Source organism: Pelophylax lessonae (assembly GCF_965119305.1).
Source record: "Pelophylax lessonae genome assembly, chromosome: 3".
Taxonomy (NCBI): Eukaryota; Metazoa; Chordata; class Amphibia; order Anura; family Ranidae; genus Pelophylax; species Pelophylax lessonae.
In genome coordinates, this window is record NC_138770.1 from 620801429 (window position 1) to 620825522 (window position 24094).

The 24094-nt window shown below is 47.1% G+C and overlaps 1 protein-coding gene across 1 annotated transcript in view; it reads left to right on the top strand.

The window, feature by feature from the left end:
• The window catches only part of PTPN14 (protein tyrosine phosphatase non-receptor type 14), a 190021-nt gene that overhangs the window by 162640 nt on the left and 3287 nt on the right, over positions 1 to 24094 (top strand). The window contains exons 13-18 of the mRNA XM_082249758.1: positions 515 to 1980; positions 6096 to 6239; positions 7629 to 7847; positions 14159 to 14287; positions 22348 to 22582; positions 22664 to 22827. Coding sequence (XP_082105884.1) covers positions 515 to 1980; positions 6096 to 6239; positions 7629 to 7847; positions 14159 to 14287; positions 22348 to 22582; positions 22664 to 22827 — 2357 coding nt within the window. The remainder of the gene's footprint in view (positions 1 to 514; positions 1981 to 6095; positions 6240 to 7628; positions 7848 to 14158; positions 14288 to 22347; positions 22583 to 22663; positions 22828 to 24094) is intronic.

Sequence of the window (24094 nt, forward strand, 5' to 3'; positions counted from 1 at the left end):
CATTGCAAGGGTGTACGCAATTTTAAAGCATGACATGTTTGGTATCTATTTACTCAGCGTTGCATCATCTTTTATATTTTAGAAAAAAATTGGGTCATGTATTGTTTATTTTTGCATTAAAATTGAAAAAAAAATTATTTTTCTCAAGAAATTGCGTTTGAAAAACTGCTGCGCAAATACTGTGTGAAAAAAAAAAATTGCACAACCCACCAATTTATTCTCTAGGGCCTCTGCTTTAAAAAACAAACAAAAAGTGCCAGAAAAGGCCCGGTCTGGAAGTGGGTAATAATGCCCATGTAATAGGATGTCACATATGCCCCATAAAGTGGTGAAGGGCAGGTGTCCACCAGATTTTTACTTTTCCTTCCGTTGTGTTACTGTTTTGTCTTTTACCTTTTTGTTTCTTTGCATTACATCCACTGCTTTGCTTTGTCTCCACTTGCTATACCCTGACATATATCTTACTTTTGCCATACCTCGTATTATCTGTGCTGACCTATTTTTCTTCCTGCAGACAGCATATTCCACCTGAACGAGGACACATATAATGTCAGGTCTCAGAGCAGTCTGGATAGATACATGGAACTCAATTTTATGAATGGTACTGTGCCAAACGGTAGTGTTTCCAGTGCCCATAGCATGAACTCGCTGAACCATTCACAGACCTTCATCCAGGCCTCCCCCATGTCCTCTAACCTTAGCATTACCGGAAATGACATCATGAGGTCTGACTACATCCCTAAGTGCAGACACAGTGCAATTATCGTGCCTTCTTATCGGCAAACGCCGGACTATGACACTGTAATGAGGCAAATGAACCGGAGTGTTCATCCACCTGATAACCAGAGTCAGTCCTTACGAAACCTTAATATTGGAAATACGCATGCTTATAGACACCGGGAGAATCTGGTTTATAGCCAGCCTGAGATTCAGGAAAGACCTCCTTACATGGCCTCTTATGGACATCAGTCTCATTTCGGAAACAAGCCCATCAACCCACCTGAACAAATGCCAGTGAACCAAACTGCTTCAAATCCTGCTAGGGCCAAGTCGATTTCTCATACTGTCAGCACACCTGAACTTGCCAATGTACCACCTCAAACCTTCAGTGCAGCCCATTTGTTCAGAAACTTTTTATCTCGACCTCCTCCTCCCTATCCACCACCTAGACCGGCTAGCAGTACTCCTGACCTTGCAAGTCACCGCCACAAGCGCGTTAGTGCCAGTAGCCCAGACCTGGTGGCCAGAAAAGTCCAGCAGTCTGTAAAAACTTTTCAAGAAGACAGTTCTCCTGTGGTCCGCCAGTCTCTTCAAGAGGTCAGCGAACCCTTAAAAACCCATAAACACCATCCGGTCATAAACAAACGTCACAGTTTTGAAGTCATGAGCCACATGGTGAGAGGGATGGAAGCGATGGCTTTAAAGTCATTGAATGCACCATTGCCACGTAGGAATACCTTAAGAGAGCAGTTGCACACAGAGGAATCCGTGCAGAAGGCGCACGAAGTACAGCAGATGCCAGTGTACCACCACAAAAAGAACTTCTCAGATGCCACCATGTTGATCCACAGCAGCGACAGTGAAGAGGAAGATGATCTGCACAAATCTGTGCCTCACACTTCCTTCATTTCATACAGTGCCCAGCTCCAGGCTGCCCTGGCTCGAATACCAAATAAGCCACCACCTGAATATCCAGGTCCAAGAAAAAGTGTCAGCAATGGAGCACTGAGAAATGATCAATCTAGTATATCAGCTGCCATAGCACGGGCCAGGGCCATGAGCCCCCGGCAATCACAGACTGTGTGTATGTCCAGAAATGAGCCAGGACCAATCAATGGCACCTCTCTGGGGCCATCAATTTCAGAACCTGATCTCAGCAGTGTAAAGGAGAGGGTCAAGAAGGAGCCGGTGAAGGAGCGGCCAGTCTCAGAGATGTTTTCTGCAGAGGATGCCATAGTTGAAAGGGAGATCATGATGAGGGTATGTAACAAAATAATAATAATGATTACTCACTAATAACAAATAACCGTGATATTGGTCCATACCCCTGTATATGAGCAATAGCAAAGGAAAGAAAAGATGGGGCTTTTTTGAGCCGGATGGGAGGAGGAGGATCACGAATATCACACAATTTATAAAAAACACATCTTTATTGGACACATATCAAAAATGTACATCAAAAGGGCATAAATCTCATACACCTATGAAAGAAAAAAACAGAAAAACACATGTGTAGAAAGTGACAGCTCTGAGTGTTCTGTACCTGCATCACATCTAAGATAACGGCACCCAGCAGCAGTCTCTGGGCTTTTGAATGTTTTCACCAGTGTGGATTTTGCAGGTAAAGAACATTCATACACTACATTGAATGCACATATATATTTATGGGAAGATTTTTGTTTAACCACTTTACCACCGGAGGATTTTGCCATCTTACGTCTGGGCCACTATTTGCGATTCGGCACTGTGCGAGTTTAACTGACAATTGCGCAGTCATGCAATGCCATACCCAAACGAAATTTACGTCCTTTTTTTCCCACAAACAGAGCTTTCTTTTGGTGGTATTTGATCACCTGTGCGATTTTAACTTTTTGCGCTATAAACAAAAAAAGAGCGGCAATTTTGAAAAAATAACAATATTTTTCACATTTTTTTATATGAAATCCCCCCCCCCCCCCCCAAAATGTAAAAATCTAATTTTTTTTATCATTTTAGGCCAATTTGTTTTCTGCTACATATTTTTGGTAAAAGAAAATCGCAATAAGCGTATTTTGATTGGTTTGCGCAAAAGTTATTGCGTTTACTAACTAAGGGAAAGATTTCTGTCATTTTTGGTGTTTTTTTTTTTTTAACGAGTAATGGCGGCGATCTGCGATTTTTTTTTTTTTTTGCGGGATTGCGGCGGACAGATCGGACCCTTGACTGACATTTTTGACACTTTTGGGGGTACCAGTGACATTACTACAGTAATCAGTGCACTGTTACTGTAAAAATGACACTGGCAGGGAAGGGGTTAACTTTATCGAAGAGGGAGGGGTTAATGTATGCCTGGTGCTTACATGTGTGGGGGGAGGTGACTGAGTGACACAAGGACAGATCGCAGGTTCAGCTATGCTGAACCCTGCAATCTGACCCTGCCTGTCACTTAGGAGATCCGCCCGCTTTGTTTACACAAGCAGGCGGATCTCCAAACTAGATTCCCCGACGATCGGGGAAGAGCAGCGGCGATCGCCGATGCCCCTCCCCTGGCCCGACTCCCGCTGTGACTGAATACAGCGGGAGCGAGCCTCCAGCGCCGCGCGCGCGCCGCCGAGAAGGGGGAGTGTCTGCCGACGTAGGTCTACGTCGTCAGACCTACAAGAGCCACTTTGCCGCAGTAGAGCTCTAGTGAGCAGACGGGAAGTGATTAAAGCTGAATTCCAGGTATGCATTTATTTGCATAGTTACATTGGTATAGCTTGGCCATAATGAAAGTATACACATGTCATACCTGGAAGATCCCTATGGAAGCTGGAAATAACTTTAGTGGGCACTGTTACTATAGTGATCACTGCTAGCTTCTGGGTCCTGTGCCGAGCATCTGTCCTGCTGCTCATTGGACAAAGGAGGTTCCTTGCTCAGCATGGGTGCCAGTCGAAGAACACTTTGCAATTTGAATGCAAAGCATTCTATGATTGGATGAGGTAGAGTGGTGATGTCACAATCTCCACCTCATCCAATCAGAGAATGCCTTTCATTCATTGAGAGAATGCAAAGTGTTCTCTGAATGACTCCTGTGCTGAGCTAAGCAGCAGGGCAGCCGCTTGGGATGGGAACTGGAAGTTAGCAGCAATAACTGGAGTAGCGGTGCCTACTAGAGTGATTTCCAGATTCCACATGGATTGTCCAGCAGTGGCACATGCATACTTACATTTGGTTGCAGCTGGACCAATGTAACCATGCAAAAAATATGCAGAACTGGAATTAATCTTGAAATGAATGGTCTGGTGATGGGATTTCTTTAACTGTTCCATTATAACTAAGAAAAGAGTTTTGTCTGTACATACAATAAATCGGTTATTGAACCAGAATCAAAAATGTCATATATTGCAGCTTACCAACCATTAGATGTAGTGGCTGCATTGGGTTTTCTTTTTTTTTGGTCTTTTTTCCCCTCTGTTTTCAACTGTTTATCTGTCCAGTAACACACCTCCTGTATTAGAGGGCCCCCACTCTGGATGAAGGGGCACAGCAGACAGCAGCATTGTCAGTTTTGGGGGAGGGGAATGTTAGATGTACTAGTATATTTAAATACACTAACAAATTGAAGCCAAATTCCAGCTAGCACATTAAAGCAGTTACAGCGAACAGTTTTTTCGTCTTTTGGGATAAAGATTTTACATGAATAAATACAAGGCGATTATTGTAAGCACCCTGTCAGTGTAAATGGTTTGTCTCCATGCTCTAACTGCTACATTTGCAGGAGAGCTTGTTCTGTTGAAAAACAACAGACTTACTGGCTGGATTACCAGATAAAAATAAAGGGAAATAAAAGCCTAAAAAAGAAAACGAATGCAGCCAACATATCTAAGAATTGATAAGCTGCAATGTAATAAATGTTTGCTTTTGGTTTAACACTGCTTTTACAGCCCATTCAGACTGGCGCGACACGACTTTGTGGGGCTTCGGCGCGACTTGCACGGACTTCATATAATTGAAGTCAATGCAATTCGCCTCCAGGTCGCCCCAAAGTAGTACAGGACCCTTTTTCTAAGTCGGAGCGACTTGTGTCGCTCCTATTAGAACGGGTCCTGTACCACTCAATGGCGAGCGACCGACCGCGACTTGTCAGGCGACTTGTCAGGCGCTAGTCTGAATGGACTCTTAAAGTGATAGTAAAGTCTCAATTTTTTTGTTTTAAAATTTTAAAAATAACAAACCTGTCATAATTACCTGCTCTGTGCAATTGGTTTTACACAGAGCAGCCCCGATCCTCCTCTTCTTGGGTCCCACGTTGGCACTCCTGGATCCTCCCTCCCACCGAGTGCCCCCACAGCAAGCAGCTTGCTATGGGGGCAGCCAAACCACTGCTCTGTGTGTCCATTCAGACATGAAGCTGCAGTCCAGGTCCACCCCCTCTCTCTTCTCATTGGCTCACTGACTTTGGTTGACAGCAGCAGGAGCCAATGGCGCCCCCTGCTGTCTTAGCCAATAAGGAGGGAGAGTCCCGGACAGCCGAGCCTTTTATGCAATATGGGGGGGGGGGGCTGCTGCACACAGAAGGTTTTTTTATTTTAATGCATAGAATGACCATCCTCAGGATCTGTATAGTAAAACCCTCCTAAAATATTGATCCTACCACTGTGCCGCAGTGAGTGAATAAACTGGTGAATGATCAGCTGCCACTTTCAACAAACAATGAATAAAAAGTTGTATATTATTTACGTTCACTGGGTGATAACCAATCATCATTATTTTTTATGCACAATTTTTGACTTACTTTTGTTTTGTTTTTTTGTAGCACCACTATTTACCGTTTATGTGTAATCGCTATATTTAGTGGTAGATTTTTTTTTTTTTTTAATGCATAGAAAAAAAACCTTCGGCCTTTAGAAGCACTTTAATGTTAGGGGCAAACCATGAAATCTCATATCACCTGAATGTTCCTATTTATGGACTTCACATACACAAATCTCCCCCCTCTTACACTCCTGGGAACAATGGAAACTGTCAGGAAAGTCAGACTTGCCAAAAAAAGAAAAAAAAAAGTGCCCAGAGGATGATTGGCCCCAGATCTATAAAGATACCTTGATAATTTGCCACCCTTTACATCATATCTGTTATATTTATTGTTTTTTATTTCAATGCCTTTAACTTTAGGCTTCCTGGCCCTTCCCGCGCTCTTTTTTTTTTTTTTTTCCTTTTTTTTTTTTTTGTGAAAATATTCTAAAAGGAAGTTGTAAATAAGTTTTATATCATTTTCTAAGTGTTCTGCTTTGGATCATCTGCGCCAGCACTACTTGGCTTGGCGTTTTGTTGATTTTAGGATTAGAAACATTCCAATATTTGCTGGCACGGCTGACAAAAGATGAAAACATGTCTTTTCTTGCCAAAAGAATTTACAAAAGCAGGAGATGGCAGCCTTGGAAACTCAGAAGAGACCCTTGATGTTGGCAGCGCTGAATGGACTGTCTGTTTCCAGAATTCCTTTGCCCGAGGACAGGCAGAATGACACTGCGATGGTGCCAGTCGATGAGAGGGTAAGACTGTTTTCTCTTCAGCTTTGTCTGTCTGCTCTGAATACAAAGGGAAATGTGTGTGAATTTAACCTCTGACTCCGAACGTTCACCTTGCTTGTGTGCTGATTGTTGGCCGGCTGGGGCCAACTGCTCAACCAGTCATAGAGTAGGGGGAAAAAAAGGAACAGGCATCTACCCACTTAGTTCAGACAACCATTTTCCAGCTTTAGGCCTCATGCACATGGGTGGTTTGGCTCGTTGGGATAAAATTTTCATGTTTTCGGGCGCCCCAAAAGGCACAGCTGCTAGAAACTTTCCATAGGCTGGAATACCTGGTGGCTGGACGTTGCACCAAGTGGTGCTCACATTTTGGGTCATATACTTTCAGGGACTTCAAGCGCAGAATTCCTGCATTCAGGGCATGCATCTTTGAGCGCAATACGGCCCTAGACGCAAGTACCGCTCAGACAAGCCTCCTAGTATTTCAAGAAATGAACAAAAGAAGGCGCATCAGCCTAGTGCATTATCCCATAACATTTAAAGCAAAGTTCCACCCAAAAGTAGAACTTCCACTTTAAGGCCTCCTCCCTGGCTCCTGTTCGTGAGATGGAGCTTTGGTGAGGAGGGGGGAACAGATACCCAATTATGACAGGTACCCGCACCCACTTCCGTTCCAGTCGCCTTAGGCAATCAGAAACTGAAGTTCTCCTTCCCGAAGTCTTTTCGGACACATGACAGGTCCTAGAAGACTTCGGGACCAGTCACAAACCGCAGTGACGCTCGCACATGTACAGTGGACAGCTGTCACAGCTGCTGCTGTATGCCTTGTGTCAACAGCTACAAAAGGTTTAAAGCCTATGTCATATTTTATATTTTTTGAAAGAGGTTTAAAAGTGAAAAAAAAAAACAGCAATGGCTGTGTTACCTCCTCTCTAGCGCTGTCCCTCTAGAAACTCCTTTCCAGTGGATGTTCGTAGTCTTCCAGGTTGAATGGTGCCCATCCCATTTAACCCAGAAAATTGAGAACATCCTGTTAGTGGTGGGCTTCATAGACCTATATATATATATATATATATATATATATATATATATATATATATATATATATATAGTATGTGTGTGTGTGTGTATAATATATATATATATATATATATATATATATGTGATTTTTTTTTTGGGGGGGGGGGGGTGGTGGTTAACTTGCAGGCTCATAAAGTATTTCATAGAGGTCTCGGACTGTTTGTGTATGAGTCATGTCACCAACTAGGACTTGTTACCTTAGAAAAGTCATGGTCTCCTAGTTATTGTATTATTCCTCAAGGACTCTATACAGCAATTTATCTTTTCCCTGGATAAGCTGTGTCATTCCTACCATCTGAATCATCATGCTTTGTGGTCTATTCTTTGCAGTGTAAGGCCTTGAGGAGGAAGCTGGAGGAGGGGATGGTGTTTACAGAATATGAACAGATTCCAAAGAGAAAGGCGGATGGGGTTTTCACCACAGCAGCGTTACCTGAAAATGTGGAACGCAACCGGGTGCGCGAAGTTCTTCCTTATGAAGAAAACCGTGTAGAGCTTGTTCCCACCAAAGAAAACCACACCGGCTACATCAATGCATCACATATAAAGGTAACATAAGGTATATTTGATGTGGATGTGTGTATAGGCTGACTCAGTGGGGTTGATTTACTTAAACTGGAGCGTGCAAAATCTGGTGCAGCTCCACATGAAAACCAATCAGCTTCCAGGTATTTTTGTCAAAGCTTAATTGAACAAGCTGAGGATAGAAGCTGATTGGCTATCATGCAGAGCTGCACCAGATATTGCATCCTCTGGTTTTGGTAAATCGACCCCAGTGCTGCAAACTTTCACAGACAGTCCTATTCTGAATGGAATGAGTAGAAGTTTGGATTCAGGGTGTTGACATTTATTAGCTCTTGGACTCTTCTTAAGACACCACTTATTGTCTAGTTTAATAGATATCACCCTAAACCCAAACTTTCCCTTTATTGATGGCTAACTCAGTACAGTACTGCTGCTGTTTCCAATGAGCCTATAGTATTTCATCTGAAGTATTTGAATGGTATGGTACCTTCCAGACTGAAATATAAAGCCAACATAAGTTTTTTGTTTCTTCTTTTTTTTTATGCTATAATTGTATGAGGCAATTACATTATTAAAGAAAGGCAGAATGGTACATTTAAGGCAGCAGTGGCCTCTATAGTGTTTTAGTGGGTCAGTTAATGTCGGTTTGCGGTTTCAGTTGGATTGCTTTTGGACTTCCAGAAGGTTAAAGATAAATTCCAGGTATTATTCTCTGATTGGACGAGGTGGAGGGGCAGAGCAGTGACGTTGTTCTCTCAACCTCATCCAATTAAAGAACACTATGCATTCATTCAGGAAATGCAAAGCATTCTCTAAATGGTGCCCGTGCTGAGCGGCCAACTTTCTATATCCACAATGCATCAGGCTGGCCATGCAGCATTGGAATTGGAAGCAAGTGGAGAACACTGGGTTAGTGGTGTTTACTTCAGTCATTTCCAGCCTCTAGGGGCATCGGCCAGGTATGGTATGTAGATTGTTACATTGGTTCATACTGGGCCAATGTAACTATGTGAAAATGTACCATATCTGGAGTTCTTCTTTAACCGGTTGCCGACCGCCGCACGACTATATACTGCGGCCAGAGGCGGCTCTAGGCTCTGTGAGGCCTAAGGCAAAACTTGGACATGAGGCCCCACTCACGCCCATAATAGGAAAAATAATTCAAGCAATTAAAAATTGAACTGTATAAATTGCATATATTAAGAGCCTTAACCTTTGTGATATGAATTCACAGTTTTAGAATTTTCTCTAACCAATTCTTATTTAATCAAAGATCATTAAACATCAGGTATGTATGTATGTATTTATATATATATATATATATATATATATATATATATATATATATATATATATATATGTCTGCTCTTACATCACAGTCCCCAGCAATTCCCTATAGGTCATAATTCCCTGAGTCCCTCCTTACATCAGAGTTCAGTGTCCCTCCTTACATAAGAGTTTTCCTTTAAATCAGATTCTCCCCAGCATCTCCTCCGTACACAGAATTCCTCTTTACATTAGAGACCCCTCTTAAATCAAATTTCACAGAGCCCCCTTTACATCAGAGTCTCCAGTGTTTCCCCCTTACACTGTAAGAGGGAACTCTGAAGACTCTGATGTAAGAGGAGTTCTGGGAACCCTGATTTGAGGGGGAAAGCTGGGGACTCTGGTGTAAAAGGGAACTCTGTGGTCACCAAAGCTCCCCCTTGCATCAACGTTTCCAGAGTCCCCCTTACACTTCCCTTCCTCAGTCCGCCACAGTCTAGGGCATGACAAGTCCCACTGCAGAAGGCTGCCATACCTGAGTCCCCACAGAGGGCACTGTAAATTCCAGTATAGTGCACTGCCATTCCTCCCTGAGGACTGGAAGCCTGCTACGCTTGGACTTGTACTGCTCTCTGTAGGGGACTGAGGAACTACTGCCTGCTATGCCAAGACTTGTTGTGCCCTCTGTGGGGACTAAGGCATGGCAGCCTGCTATTTTGGAACTTGTAGTGCCCTCTGTGAGGGACTGAGGATTCCTCAGTATTCCACATTCTAGGGCACTATAAGTCCCAACATAGTGGGCTGTCATTCCTCAGTCCCTCACAGCTTGGGGGAAAAACAACACAAGAGTTAAAACATCTAAAGGACCACTCCAACCAAAACTACCAATAATGTACAGAGTCCAGAAGCTATATAATGTTACAGCCCCGCTACCCCTCACCTTCCACCTCGGTTGCTGTCATTGTGTAGGACAAAGGGCTCCAGCTCCACCATGTTTGGCTTTGATGTCAGATATGCAGGACTGGCTCAGCTCCACTCTCTTCCCTGGCAACTGACTCTAGTGTCACGGGGGGGGGGGGCTCTTCTCCTCCCCCAGCCACCCAGGGGCCCTCTACTTCTCCCCCAGCCACCCAGGGGCCCTCTACTTCTCCCCCAGCCACCCAGGGGCCCTCTACTTCTCCCCCAGCCACCCAGGGGCCCTTTCCTTCTTTCCCAGCCACCCAGGGGCCCTTTCCTTCTTTCCCAGCCACCCAGGGGCCCCTCTCCTTCTCCTCCAGCCACCCAGGGGCCCTCTCCTTCTTCTCCAGACACCCAGGGGCCCTCTCCTTCTACCCCAGCCACCCAGGGGCTCTCTCCTCCTCCAGCCACCCAGGGGCCCTTTCCTTCTTCTCCTCCAGCCACCCAGGGGCCCTTTCCTTCTTCTCCTCCAGCCACCCAGGGGCCCTCTCCTTCTCTAGCCACCCACGGGCCCTCTCCTTCTACCCCAGCCACCAAGGGGCCCTCTCCTTCTACTCCAGCCACCCATGGGTCCTCTCCTTCTCCCCCAGCCACCCAGGGGCCCTCTCCTTCTCCCCCAGCCACCCAGGGGCCCTCTCCTTCTCCCCCAGCCACCCAGGGGCCCTCTCCTTCTACCTCAGCCATCCAGGGGCCCTCTCCTTCTCCCTCAGCCACCCAGGGGCCCTCTCCTTCTCCCCCAGCCACCCAGGGCCCTCTCCTTCTCCCTCAGCCACCCACTGGCCCTCTCCTTCTCCCTCAGCCAACCACTGGCCCTCTTCTTCTCCCTCAGCCACCCAGGGACCCTCTTCTTTTCCCCTAGCCACCAAGGGGCCCTCTTCTTCTCCCCCAGCCACCCAGGGGCCCTCTGCTTCTTCCCCAGCCACCCAGGGGCCCTCTCCTTATCCCTCAGCCACCCAGGGGCCCTCTTCTTTTCCCCTAACCACCAATGGACCCTCTCCTTTCCCCCTAGCCACCCAGGGGCCCTCTCCTTTTCCCCTAGCCACCCAGGGGCCCTCTCTTTTGCCTCTAGCCACCCAGGGTCCCTCTCCTCCTACTCATCCAGCCACCCAGGGTCCCTCTCCTCCTCCAGCCACCCAGGGTCTCTTCTCCTCCTTCTCCTCCAGCCACCCAGGGGCCTTCTCCTCCTTCTCCGCCAGCCACTCAGGGGCCCTCTCCTTCTCCTCCAGCCACTCAGGGGCCCTCTCCTTCTCCTCCAGCCACTCAGGGGCCCTCTCCTTCTCCTCCAGCCACCCAGGGGCCCTCTCCTTCTCCTCCAGCCACCCAGGGGCCCTCTCCGTCTCCCCCAGCCACCCAGGGCCCTTTTTCTTCTCCCCCAGCCACCCAGGGTCCCTCTCCTCCTCCCACAGCCACCCAGGGACACTCTCCTTCTAACTCAGCCATCCAGGGGCCCTCTCCTTCTCCTTCAGCCATACAGGGGCCCTCTCCTGCCTTAGCCACCCAGGTACCCTCTCCTTTTCCTTCAGCCACTCAGGGGCCCTCTCCTCTTCCCCTAGCCACCCAGGGGCCCTTCCCTTTTCCCCTAACCACCCAGGGGCCCTTTCCTTTTCATCTAGCCACCCAGGTGCCCTCTCCTTTTCCCCTAGCCACCCAGGGACCCTCTCCTTCTCTTCCAGCCACCCTCTCCTCCCCCAGCCACCCAGGGCCTTCTTCTCTCCTCCTTCTCCACCAACCATTCTAAGACTCTTCCAACTTCCTTGGGGCTACTCATCCCCTTTGCCTAGTAGACACCACAAATCTACGACCAGCCTGCAGAGTGACAAGTCGGGCCTGGTTACCTCTATGTTCCCGGGCCAGGGCAGAGCTCTCCTCCCAGAGCAACAACCGATGATAGCAGAGTGAGCTGACCGGGCAGTCACTTCCTACTGATGCAGGTACACGTCCACCGATTCCTCCACATTTTAGGATTACATGATCAGACGGCCAATCCCCAGGCAGAGAAGGCGGGGTAAGTGTCAGCGGACAACAGACACCTGGCAGCTGCAGTAAAGGGACTGCAGCACACTGCTGCAACTTTTATATCCGAAGATTTAAAGCAATCTTTTACTTGGGAGATTTCCCTGACTGCGCCCTTTTAAATGTTGTCACTCCACCACTGGCCGCGAGGCCCCTGTAGGTGGGAGGCCTTAGGCGACCGCCTAATTTGCCTAATTAGAGAGCCGCCTATGACTGCGGCGGTCAGCCCCGGCCAGGCAGAGTGACGTATCGGTACGTCACTTGCCTGTCACTTCCTTGTAAGCCAATAGCGGGCTAGCGCGCGCCCGCCGCGGCTCGTTCACAGGGAAGTTAGTGCGTGTGACCGGCGGACCCGATGTCCCCCGGTCACTCGCCGATCGTTGGTACAGAGGGAGAAAGTCAGGCGGCTGATGTAAACAAGCCGCCTGTCATTCTCCCCTGTGTAGAAACAGTGATCAGACGGTTCTACTATGTAGGACCGTTGATCACTGTTCCTACACTAGTAGCCACAGCCAATCACAGTAGAAAGCACGCCCCTAGGGACACACACAGCCCCTCCCTCTCAAATAAAGTTAACCCCTTCACTGCCAGTGTAATTTTACAGTAACAGTGCATATATATAGCACTGATTACTGTAGAAATGTCACTGGTAACCCCAAAAGTGTCAAAAATGTCAGTAAAGGGTCCGATCTGTTCTCCCCAATGTCGCAGTACCACAAAAAAATCGCAGATCGCCGCAATTACGCGTAAAAAAAAAAACCAACAAAAATGACAAAAATCTTTCCCTTTGTTAGTAAACGCGATAACTTTTGCGCAAACCAATCAAAATACGCTTTTTGCGATTTTTTTTTTTTTTTTTTACCAAACATATGTAGCATAAAACAAATTGGCCAAAAATGTTAATTTAGATTTTTGCATTTTTTTTTGGGGGGGGGGGGGGGATTTCATATAAAAAAATGTGAAAAATATTGTTATTTTTGCAAAATTGACGCTCTTTTTTTGTTTATAGCGCATGATCAGAAAATCGCACAGGTGATCAAATGCCACCAAAAGAAAGCTCTGTTAGTGGAAAAAAAAGGACGTCAAATTAGTTTAGGTACAGCGACGCACGACCGTGCAATGGTCCGTTAAATTCATGCAGTGCCGAATCGCAAAATACCCCCTGGTCTTTTAGCAGCCAAATCCTCCGGGGCTTAAGTGGTTAAACTATTTTCTGAATAAAGAACTCAGCTTGCATATGACTATCATAGCTGACATAATGATCCCATCAGTGATTGGTTCCTTATCATTAGTAGGTAGCAAAACTGTCAGTGGTGGCCAGGATTGAAAGCCACCAGCCGCGCAGAGTGTCAACTGGTAGCTCTCAATGGCAAGATGTTTATTAATGTATCCTCGGCACAGGACATCGTACTGAGGAAGGTTACAGGGTGGATTGTGAGTGGAAAGGGGTTAAAGCCAATAAAATGGTTTTCCATGCAATGGCCTATATATGTGGTATGTTTTACCTGCCAAAATAGCATCCTTTACCACGCCATTCTTGTGAAGAACATGCCATGCCATGCCATGCTATGCAGCATAAGCATACAAAGTATTCAGTTTCACAGCTCCCTGTGCCCCTTTCTTTCCTGGAATGTCTTTTCTTTATTCTCTTTCTCCTGCAAGCTGGCTGAACGCCTCCCCTGGCAGCACCCAATGCCTAAAAGCATGTTAGATGTGAAACTTTATACAGTTCAGATGAGCCAGTTTGAATCAAATTAGAAATGTCCTATACTCATTCAGATTTTGCATGTGCGGGGGTAATGGGAAAATGATGCAAACAAACCAAAGATATTCATAGTTTTGGATATAGTTGGAAAATAGTCTTTTTTCACTCTTATCTAGGGAAAGAAGTCAGGAAGTGAAGGAAGTTCTATCCAGGAGGGTTGTAAAGGGCAATAAAAACCTTACAGAGAATCTAACCAGAATAAAATTATATTTTGGCTAGAGTTGGACTATAAAGTTTTGTATCTGTGGAACTCCTCTAAAACGTAACACATTTTATTCTTGAGGTGTCACAAACGCTGTGCAGACTCCTAATCGCCAGGTCTTGTGTTACACAGGCGGTGGTAGGTGATAAAGAATGGCACTACATCGCCACCCAGGGTCCTCTACCTCAAACCTTCCATGATTTCTGGCAGATGGTGTGGGAACAGGGAGTGAATGTCATTGCCATGGTGACCGCTGAAGAGGTGAGTGCTTTTGTCCTATCTTTAGGTGTATATCCACAATTTATTTTCTTCTGTGTAAGCAACATTATGTTTTAGTAATGTAGTCAAGTGATATAAATTCCAGGAAAGGGCTGACAATGCTGCAAGATCACTTCTGAAATCCTAGCAGCATCCTCATCATCCTCTTCCTACAGCATGGGCACACGGGCTGCAGGCGATTTCAGCTCTATTGGATACACTGACACCACTGGGCTTTTGCAAAGAGTAGTTTAGTAAAGAAGGAATTAATGTGGAGGTGCCCTAGAGTACACCTCTCCAGTCTAAGTCTTTCCTGAGGAAAGCCATAGATGATTTGATTTTCTTTCCAAGAAAGAAAATGGTTAGATTCCCCAACAACGCAGTTAATGTTGAAGGGAGAATGCCTTCTGTAGTGGGGGGTGGGGTGGAGGTGTTGAGCATTCCCAGCTGGCAGAGCACAATGATTACTGCTAGCAGCTATAGCGGCCTACAATAAATGGAGTCCAAGAAACAATTTTTTAGCCACTTCCATCTCTTCATCCTCAGTAATTCCTAATACACATAATTAGGGGTTACATATACTGCTGAGAGGAGGAGAGATCAGAGTGACAGAAAGATGAGCTCATCACTGTGCTGCTTCTCCTTTCACTGTCCAGTCACAGGCTGGACGGGTTTAAGGATAACCTGAGCTCAAGGAAGAGGGTTAAATGGTGCTGGACATCAAACTGAGGGCATCTAGTTGCAGAAAAAAAAGTATTATGGGGACAAAACTCTGAATAGTGCTTCAAAAGCTGATTTTATTGTTTTAGCTTTTAATGGGCTATTCATTTTTATGTTGTTATTTTTGGCTGGTGTAATGAGCAGAAATTTTACTCTTCAGCTTCAAAGGTTCTAATCTTATAAGCATTTTGTGGAATTCTTCTTGACATTACAGGGTGATGTCCAAACACAACAATTGTATCTCTGCTCCGGCCCCAAGCTGTGTTTCCTGCTGCAGTTATGTCACTTGTGTCACTGTGTTGGCTGGTGGTGGTCGGCATCACATTCCACAACCCTTATCAGCTCTGACGGCACCACGGCGCTCACTGCTTTTTTCATTGAGTGCCAAGTTAAACAGGGAATGCTTTCCATGCAGCTTGGGATGGGGTCTGCAGGAATTGTACCAGTACCATGGACTTTAAGTCACCAGCCTCACAGGATCTACAGCAGGGCTACCACTGTGAAAAGTCTCTTGTGTCTCTGTCTTCATATATATTGTATTGTTATTTGTACTAGTAAGTTTACTTTTTCACAATGCAAGTGATGTTGCTGATATTGCATGTAAAGCCCAAACGTTTTACATAGAATAGGAAGAGGTTAAAACCCCTTTTGGGTAATTTTCTCTTTCATGCATTGACTGACACAGCTCCTAATCTTCTTACCATTGGGCTATACTGCCCCCTACAGGAGTAGGACACTGGGCAGAAAAAAAGTCTGGCTATGCCTATGGTCTGTCCAAGGGGGTATACTCCCTCTCTCTGCTATAGGTACTCAGTTTTTTTTTTTTTCTGCCTAGTCAGTCATTCTTTTTAGAATTTTTTTCTCCTGTTTTTTTCCTGTGAGATCTACAATCAACTGCCGGACTGGGTGACAGGCTGGATAATCTAGATCCAGTGGTCACCTCTGTCTGGCCAGCGAGCACTCACAGACCTCAGCTCCGTGCTAGGTTGGCCGCGACATAGCCCCACTGGACGGGGGCTGGCCTGCGAGTTAAATGCCTCGCGAGGTCGCATACGACCAGGTCTCAGCCCGTTCCCCCTGGCTGACAGCCCCCCAATTAGATGGCGAGGAGTTCTGTCTGGAGTGGTGCCTGCCTGGTTCCTTGTATGATAAGTAGCTGTCCCCCCTCTCCCCCTGGAGAGTTTTGTGGTGGATGTGGGCCACTTCTTAGGACAGTCAGACCCCCGGGTTCCCTCTTCACTTATGCTGGGGCTGTGTGGGTGGTCTGGTCCACCTCCTATGATGGGGGCAGGGCACTATGCTGGCGAAATGGGGGGGTGCGCCGCTGGCAACCAGACGATTATTGGCGGGGGGCTTTGTACCTGATGAGGGCTCCTCCCAGAGCCCCTCGGTCCTTCCTGGGCCTGTCCTCGAGGCCTGGGGATCCCCCCTAAAAGCCTCGTGATGCTGCCATTTTCTTGTAGCCTGTGTGCTCAATGCACGGCAGCCATGTTTGTGGAGTCTGGCGGCAATTTTGCAGTGGCTTACAATTGAAAAAAGTAGCGGCCATGACAACGAAGCCCTCTGGGTGGCGATTTTGGCGGTGCGAGCCCCCCCCCCCCTATCCCCTATCCCCTGGTGCGGACTCCTGGATTCTTTAATTTCCTGATAGCTGCTCATGCAGTGCAGATTCTTCTGGTGGCTGCGCTGCCTGGTTTCTGCGGGGTGGTGAGTCTGGTGGGGTCCTCTCCCTCTCTGCTGATGATTGAGTGCCGCTCTGTGACTGGCAATCCAGGTGGTGCTACAAGAGCGGTGGGGGTTGTCCCTTAGCAGTGTTTTACACTTTTTTGTGGGGTCCCCCTGGTTACTTATGGAGTCTTTGGAGCACATCTCCCCACCTGATCCCCTCTCTGAGGCTGCGGGGCCCTCCAGGTCTCATCCATCCTTTGATGCACTGCTGGCGGTCTTCGAGTCTCTTGTGTCCCGGTGGAGGTGGCTTTTTTGGTGACGGCCGAAGTAAGCGATCCCCGCCTTCCGCTACCTCATCTGTCTCCACAGATCCTGAATCTGATTAAGGCACTAGTGGATGCACTGGTTTATCTGTGCTTGAGACTTAAAGCTGAAGGATGCAGCTGCGACGGAGGTGCAGGTTCCCATTGGCATTAACAAGCTACCTAGAGCGGCAAAGGAGTTCCCTCTCCCCCCCCCCCTTATTTTGACAGATTTGTCACTGAACAATGGGGACGACCAAAACGTCCCCTTGGGGTCCGTAAGCGAGTTGCTAGGCGATACCCATATGAGGAGTCCTTTCTTAGGGAGTGGACTTTTCCACCGGTTGTGGACCCTCCGGTTTCCAGATAAAACAAAGCAACCATGATTCTGGTTGAAGAGTCCCCGGCCTTTAAGGACTGGCTCACAGGAAGGCAGAGGCTGTGACCCGCACTTTGTACACCCTGACTGGTTCGGCACTGAGGCTGATTTTCACCATTGCCCTGGTGTCGCAGACTTTGACCAAGTGGGATAAGCTTTTACGCCGTGACCTGGAGGGGGCGTAGCTCCCCCCTGCCTTTGCTGGGCTGGTGGACCTGCTGGTCTAGGGGCTGCAGTTTATCTGTGATGCCTCTTTGGATATGTCTCCCCTAGTGGCTCGGCTCTCTGTTGCGGCAGTGGTCCTTCGGTGTGTCTTTTGGCTCAAATGATGGTCTGCAGATCAAACTTCTAAAAAGGCCTTGACTGATCTTTCCTTTCAAGGAGATCGCCTGTTTGGTGCTACCCTGGATGACATTAAAGGTCTCACAGGGGGGTAGAGTACCTTTTCTTCTGCAAGCTACTAAGGGCAAGGACCCTCGTCGTAGATGTGGGCCCTCCTTGGCTCATAAGAAGTTGTTTCGGCCCTCAGAGTTTACTGACAAGGGATCAGAGCCCTTTAGGGCCTCCTCTGGGAGATCCAAGCGAACTTGGTCTGACAAGTCAAGTGCGGGCTTCTCCAGACCCGCAGACAAGGCTCCTTCCACAGGAAGGTGCGCCCTTATCTGTATCTGGGGTGGGGTGATGTCTTGGCTAGTTCCCAGACTCGTGGACTCCCCTGGTACAAGAAAAAGTGTATCCACAAGGTCATTCGGTTTGGCTACAAGATTGAGTTTCGTTCTTATCCTCCAGTAAGGTTATTCCTTCCGATGTGCGACTGTCCCTGGTCTGCTTACAGGCTCTTTTTGGGGCGGTGCAAGACCTTTTAATTTACGGGTGATGGTCCCGGTTCCAACTTTGGAATTTTTTCAGGGGTTTTACTCAAACCTGTTTACAGTCCCCAGGAAGGAAGGCAAGGTGTGTTCAATTCTGGACCTCAAGGCGCTGAACTGCTTTGTGCGGGTGCAGAAGTTCAGAATGGAGTCTGTTCGCACGGTGGTGGCTTCCCTGCATCAGGGGGATTTTCTTGCTTCTATCAACATCAAGGACGCTTACCTTCACATTCCAATATGTGTCGGTCTCCAGCGCTTCCTCCACTTTGCCGTGGGAGAGGAGCATTATCAGTTTGTGGCGTTACCTTTTGGTCTCGCCCCTGCTCCTCGGGTCTTAATTAAAGTGTTGGCCCCGGTGCCAGCATTGTTATGCCAATGGGGGATGGTGGTACTGAGCTACTGGGAGGTCCTACTTTTGTGAGCAGAGTCTCCTACTGCTCTGGTGGCAAACCTGGAAATCACCATTTGAGCTTGAGGGAGTTTGGCTAAATTCTGCATTTTCAAAAGTCTGCTCTGGTTCTGTCCATGAGCCGGACTATCTGGGTCTGACTCTGGACTTGGCCTTAGCTCCTTCCTCTAGACAAATCTGAGAAACTACAGGCTGCAATTTGTCGCCTGCTGTCCAGGCAGATGGTCATCCCTCTGGACTTGCATGCGGGTGCTGGGCCTGATGGTGTCTACCTTTTGAGGCATTTCCGTTTGCACAGTTCCATTCGAGGTCCCTGCAGTGAGATTCTGGCCAAATGGGACAAGAATACGCAGTCTCTACTCCTCCCATTGTATTGGACAGTGGTCACCACAGATGCCAGCCTGTCCGGTTGGGGAGACGACCTCTGCAAATCTTCTGCTCAGGGGATCTGGACTCTAGAAGAGCCCAGACTACTGATCAATGTCTCGGAACTCAGGGCGATTAGACTGTGCCTGGAACATTTAGATGGATCGTCTTCAGGGATGTGGATGTCCAGTGCTTATTTATTTGGACAATGCCACGGTTGGGGCTTATGTCAGTCACCAGGGGGGCACAAGAAGTGTGCTGGTGGCTCTGGAGGTAGCCGGCGTTCTAAGGTGGGCAGAACGGTTCCTTCCAGCCCCCACTGCTGGTGGAAAACTGTCAGGCGGATTACCTCAGTCGGCAGGCGTTGAACCAAGGGGAGTAGTCCCTTGATCCGAAGGTGTTTCATTAGTTGTGTCTCCGGTGGGGCATTCCTGAGGTGGATCTGTTGGCTTCCTGGCTCAACAGAAAGGTGCAGAGGTTTGTGGCTCAGTCACAGGATCTTCTGGCGGATGCCACAGATGTGCTGGTGACCCCATGGTTCAGTATCGTCTGATTTACACCTTCCCTCCTCTCCAGCTTCTCCAAGACTTCTATGCAGGATCGAGGCAGAAGGGATTCCGGTCATTTTAGTGGCCCCAGACTGGCCTCGCTGGGCTTGGTACGCCGATCTGGTGCGGATGGTCGTCTACATTCCTTTGAAGCTTCCTCTCAGGGAACAATCTGCTTGTCCCAAGTACCAATCTTTGATTCTGCTTTACAGTCGCTGGCCTTGACGGCTTGGCTGTTGAACACCAGGTGCTGATGGATAGAGGTTTGTTTGAGTCGGTGTTTCCAACGCTGTTAAAAGCTAGGAAACCTACTTTTAGGAAGATCTACCATCGTACGTGGAAGTGGCTTGGATCTTGACCTTCCTTCAACGGGGGGTTGAGCAGAAACTGGCCTTGAGTACTATCAAGGATCAGGTGTCGGTCCTTTTTCAACAGCCCTTGGCCACATACTCCCTGGTGCGTACTTTTCTTCAGGAAGTTAGGCACTTGACACCTCGAGTGCGGTCTCTGTTGCCACCTTGGAACCTCGGTTTGGTGCTCTCAGTCCTCCAGAAGCCTCTTTTTGAGAATCTTCAGGAGTTTCCTCTGCTTACGCTGTCCCAGAAGGTGGCCTTTTTGGTGGCTACCACCTCTGCATGCAGGGTGTTGAATTGGTGGTGTTATCCTGTCGTTCACCTTACTGGTCATTCACCGTGATTAGGGGGTTCTTCGTCCCTGTCTGTTGTTCCTTCCTCAGGTTGTCTCTGATTTTCATTTGAATGAAGACATTGTGTTGCCTTCCCATGTGTTCTAGGCCAACACATCCGAAAGAAATTGCTTTGCATGTCTTGGATGTGGACCAGACTATTAGGGTGTACCTGGCAGCTACAGAGTCTTTTAGGAATTCAGACTCACTATTTATGCTCACTGATGGGCCTTGTAAAGGGTCGTCAGTTTTCTCTGCGACCATTTCCAGATGGATCAGACAGACGGTGGTTCAGGTCTATTCCATCCAGGGTCAGGTTCCTCCTTTCCCTGTCAAGGCACATTCATCTCGGGCGCTCAGTGCCTCCTGGGCTTTTCGTCATCAGGCGTCAGTGACGCAGGTTTGCAAGGCGGCCTCCTGGTCGTCGGTGCACACTTTCACAGAGTTCTCTAAAGTGGATGTACTGGCATCTACGGATGCTTCCTTTGGCCGCACAGTTATAGAGGACCTGTTCCTCTTTGAGGGTGTATATTGTTTTTTAGGTGAGCTCCAGTTGTTTTGGTTGAGCTCCTGTTTGGCTATAATAAGCCTTGGGAGTTTCTTTTTTGCTGTTCCCACCCCTCATGTTTAACACTCCTTTGGGACAATCAGAATGGTTAAGAATATCAGGAGCTGTGTCTGTCAATGAACGAAAGAGAAAATGCTTTTTTGTCTTGCCGTAAAATCCATTTCTCTGATGTTCATTGGCTGACACAGCACCCACCCCTCTGAGAGAGGGAGTATATCCCCTGGGACTGTCCATAAGCGTACCCAGACTTTTTTTTCCTGCCTAGTGTTACTCCTGTAGGGTGCAGTATAACCCAATGGTTAAGAAGATCAGGAGCTGTGTCCGTCAATGAACATTAGCGTAATGGATTTTACGGTAAGTCAAACATCCAATTTTTCTGCTGTCCATGTCCCACTGAATGGTCTGCCTTTATTTCCTGTCTTGGAGATATGATGGAAAATTAAGGGAAATCTAATCTAATCACAGTGAGAATGCCTATCTCAAAGAGCTCTTGCATAAAAAGGTGTCCCTATTAGGTTTTTTTTTCTCACTTCTTTCTCTTCCCTATTAGGTTTTTTTTTTCTCACCTCTTTCTCTGATGACAACTTAACATTTTGGGCTTTTCCCCAACAGCGGTCATCATGATAAATAGAGGGTAAATCTCCCCAACGGGGACATAGCAATAAAAAATTAACAAAGGGTTGAACCTCATGGTTTCCTCCGAAACTAAAAAAGAAAATGCCTTGTGGCAGAAGAAAATGTCCACACTTCATAAAGCAGACCTTTCTTCCACAAGCGCATTTGTGAGGTCAGGCACTGATGTGGACAAGAAAGCCTGGCTCGCAGTCACCGCTCTATTTCATCCCAAAGGTGTTCTATTGGGTTAAGGGCAGGACTCTGTGCAGGCCAGTCAAGCTCCTCCACCCCAAACTCGCTCATTCATGTCTTTATGGAGCTTGCTTTGTGCACTGGTCCAAATCATTTGGTGGAGGGGGGATTATGGTGTGGGGTTGTTTTTCAGGGGTTGGGCTTGGTCCCTTAGTTCCAGTGAAAGGAACTCTTAAGGCGTCAGCAAACCAAGACATTTTGGACAATTTCATGCTCCCAACTTTGTGGGAACAGTTTGGGGATGGCCCCTTCCTGTTCCAACGTGGCTGCTCACCAGTGCACAAAGCAAGGTCCATAAAGACATGGATGAGCGAGTTTGTGGTGGTATCTTCACTTCTTGTCCAAGAGACACAAGAACTTGAAGGAATTTTCTCCAAAGAAAGGGAAATCCCAGATACACAATTGTGACAGGAACTAGTGTCCCTGTTGAAAGATTTTCCTCTATTTCTGTGCTGGTGACAACTAAAATTGTCAGATTTTCCCACCTGGAGATGGTCACCAAGACAAATAGAGGGCAAATCTCCCCAGTACAAACATAGACCGCAATAAATCCTTAACAGAGGTCTTTGCCCTTCTCTACTCTATCCAAATCAACAAATAACAAGTTTTGGCTTTTGATACACCATCGTTCTTTATTGATTGGATATTTTTGGTTGGTGACCAATATTAATGTACTCTACAGGAGGAAGGAAGAGCCAAGAGTCACCGTTACTGGCCTAAGTTGGGATCCAGGCATAATTCGGCTACATACGGAAAATTCAAAGTGACCACCAACTTCCGCACTGATTCTGGCTGCTATGCAACAACTGGGTTAAAGATCAAACACCTTATGTCTGGGCAAGAGAGGACTGTGTGGCATTTGCAGTTTACTGACTGGCCAGATCATGGCTGTCCTGAGGAGGTCCAAGGATTTTTATGTAAGATTTGATAAACAATCATGATTGGCATTTCACAGCCTTGTTTTTGATTTTATAATAATTTATTCTCACATTCTATAGCATATTTGGAAGAGATCCAGTCAGTCCGTCGCCACGCTAACAGCATGCTGGACAGTAGCAGCCACTGCAATCCTCCAGTATTGGTTCATTGTAGTGCCGGTGTTGGAAGAACTGGAGTGGTAATCCTAACCGAGCTGATGATGCGGTGTTTGGAGAACAATGAGGTAAGTAGACCCTTTACGTATTTAGAACCACACTGTGCATTCCATGTAAAAGAAGGTACCATATTCATGTCAAGGGTGCTTATAGCAACAGCTGAGTGCAAGGGCTTGGCAACAGGATCTTTTCCAACCTCCAGTTCTACAGTGACTCTTCACAGCTTTTCTGGATTATTAAAATGGACCACTTAAAGCTTAACTCTATTCTCACAGTTTAATTATTATTTGCGGCCTGTCTTACCTGCCAAAGATTTTTTTTAATTCTGTTCAGCCAGTTATATGATACAAGAACACCTGTCAGACTTGGTAGTCTTGTGCTGGATCTCTGCTGCAGTGGCAACACAGTTTGCTCCAGAAGAATCCTGGGCCTGATGGTAGCCTACTTAAGTTGTCTCATTTGTCCAGTTACTCAAGACAACATTGTAGGACATCATGGGAAAGAACAGTCCAGTCTACGGAAAGACCATTTTGCTACGTGGCTTGGTATCTCATGCATCCCCATCTTTTGAAGGCTCCTCATGTCAAATGCCAGGGCTAGGGGGGGAGTCCTAGGCACCCTGTCAGTGCAGAGAGCTGGGACTTTGGAGAAGACTTGCCTTCCAATCAACATCTTGGATTTATGGAGACTTTTGCTGTCTTGGCAGTGTTGGACCGTCTTGCTGGAGAGGGTCATTTGATCCAGATTCAGCCAGACAGCAGTTAGCTTGCAACAATTATCAGAGAGAAACCATAAATCACCCTGGGGCGCGAGTGGTAAATTGGATCCTGTTCTGCACAGAACTTACGTTCCAGCCTGGTTTACCATGAATATACTGGTTGTAAACAAGTATACAGACAATTTGAAGGCAGACTTCCTCCAGACATGGACCTCTAAGTTCAACAAAAAAAAAGGCAGGTTTTCTGCAGGTACAGGAATCCTCCAGCGGAAGCAGAATCCCTGTCTCCACTGAATTCGTACACTCTGATCTACGGTTTTGCTCCCCTGAAACTTCTTCCCCATCTACTTTGCAGAATTGAGATGGAAGCTTCTGGACTGGTCCAAGCAGATGTGGTACGCCAACCTGGTTAGACTACGTGTGTATGTTCCGTGGGCTCTGTGGAATCTTTTGTCCGTAGGACTGACTTACCATTCTTCTGCAAGGTCACTGACCTAATGATATGGCTGTTGAAGCCCAGGTTCTGAGGGACAGGGGCATATCCAAATCTGTAATTGCTACAAACCTAAAAGCTAGGAAGGCTACTTTCTGCAGAGTCTATCATCAGATGTGGAAGG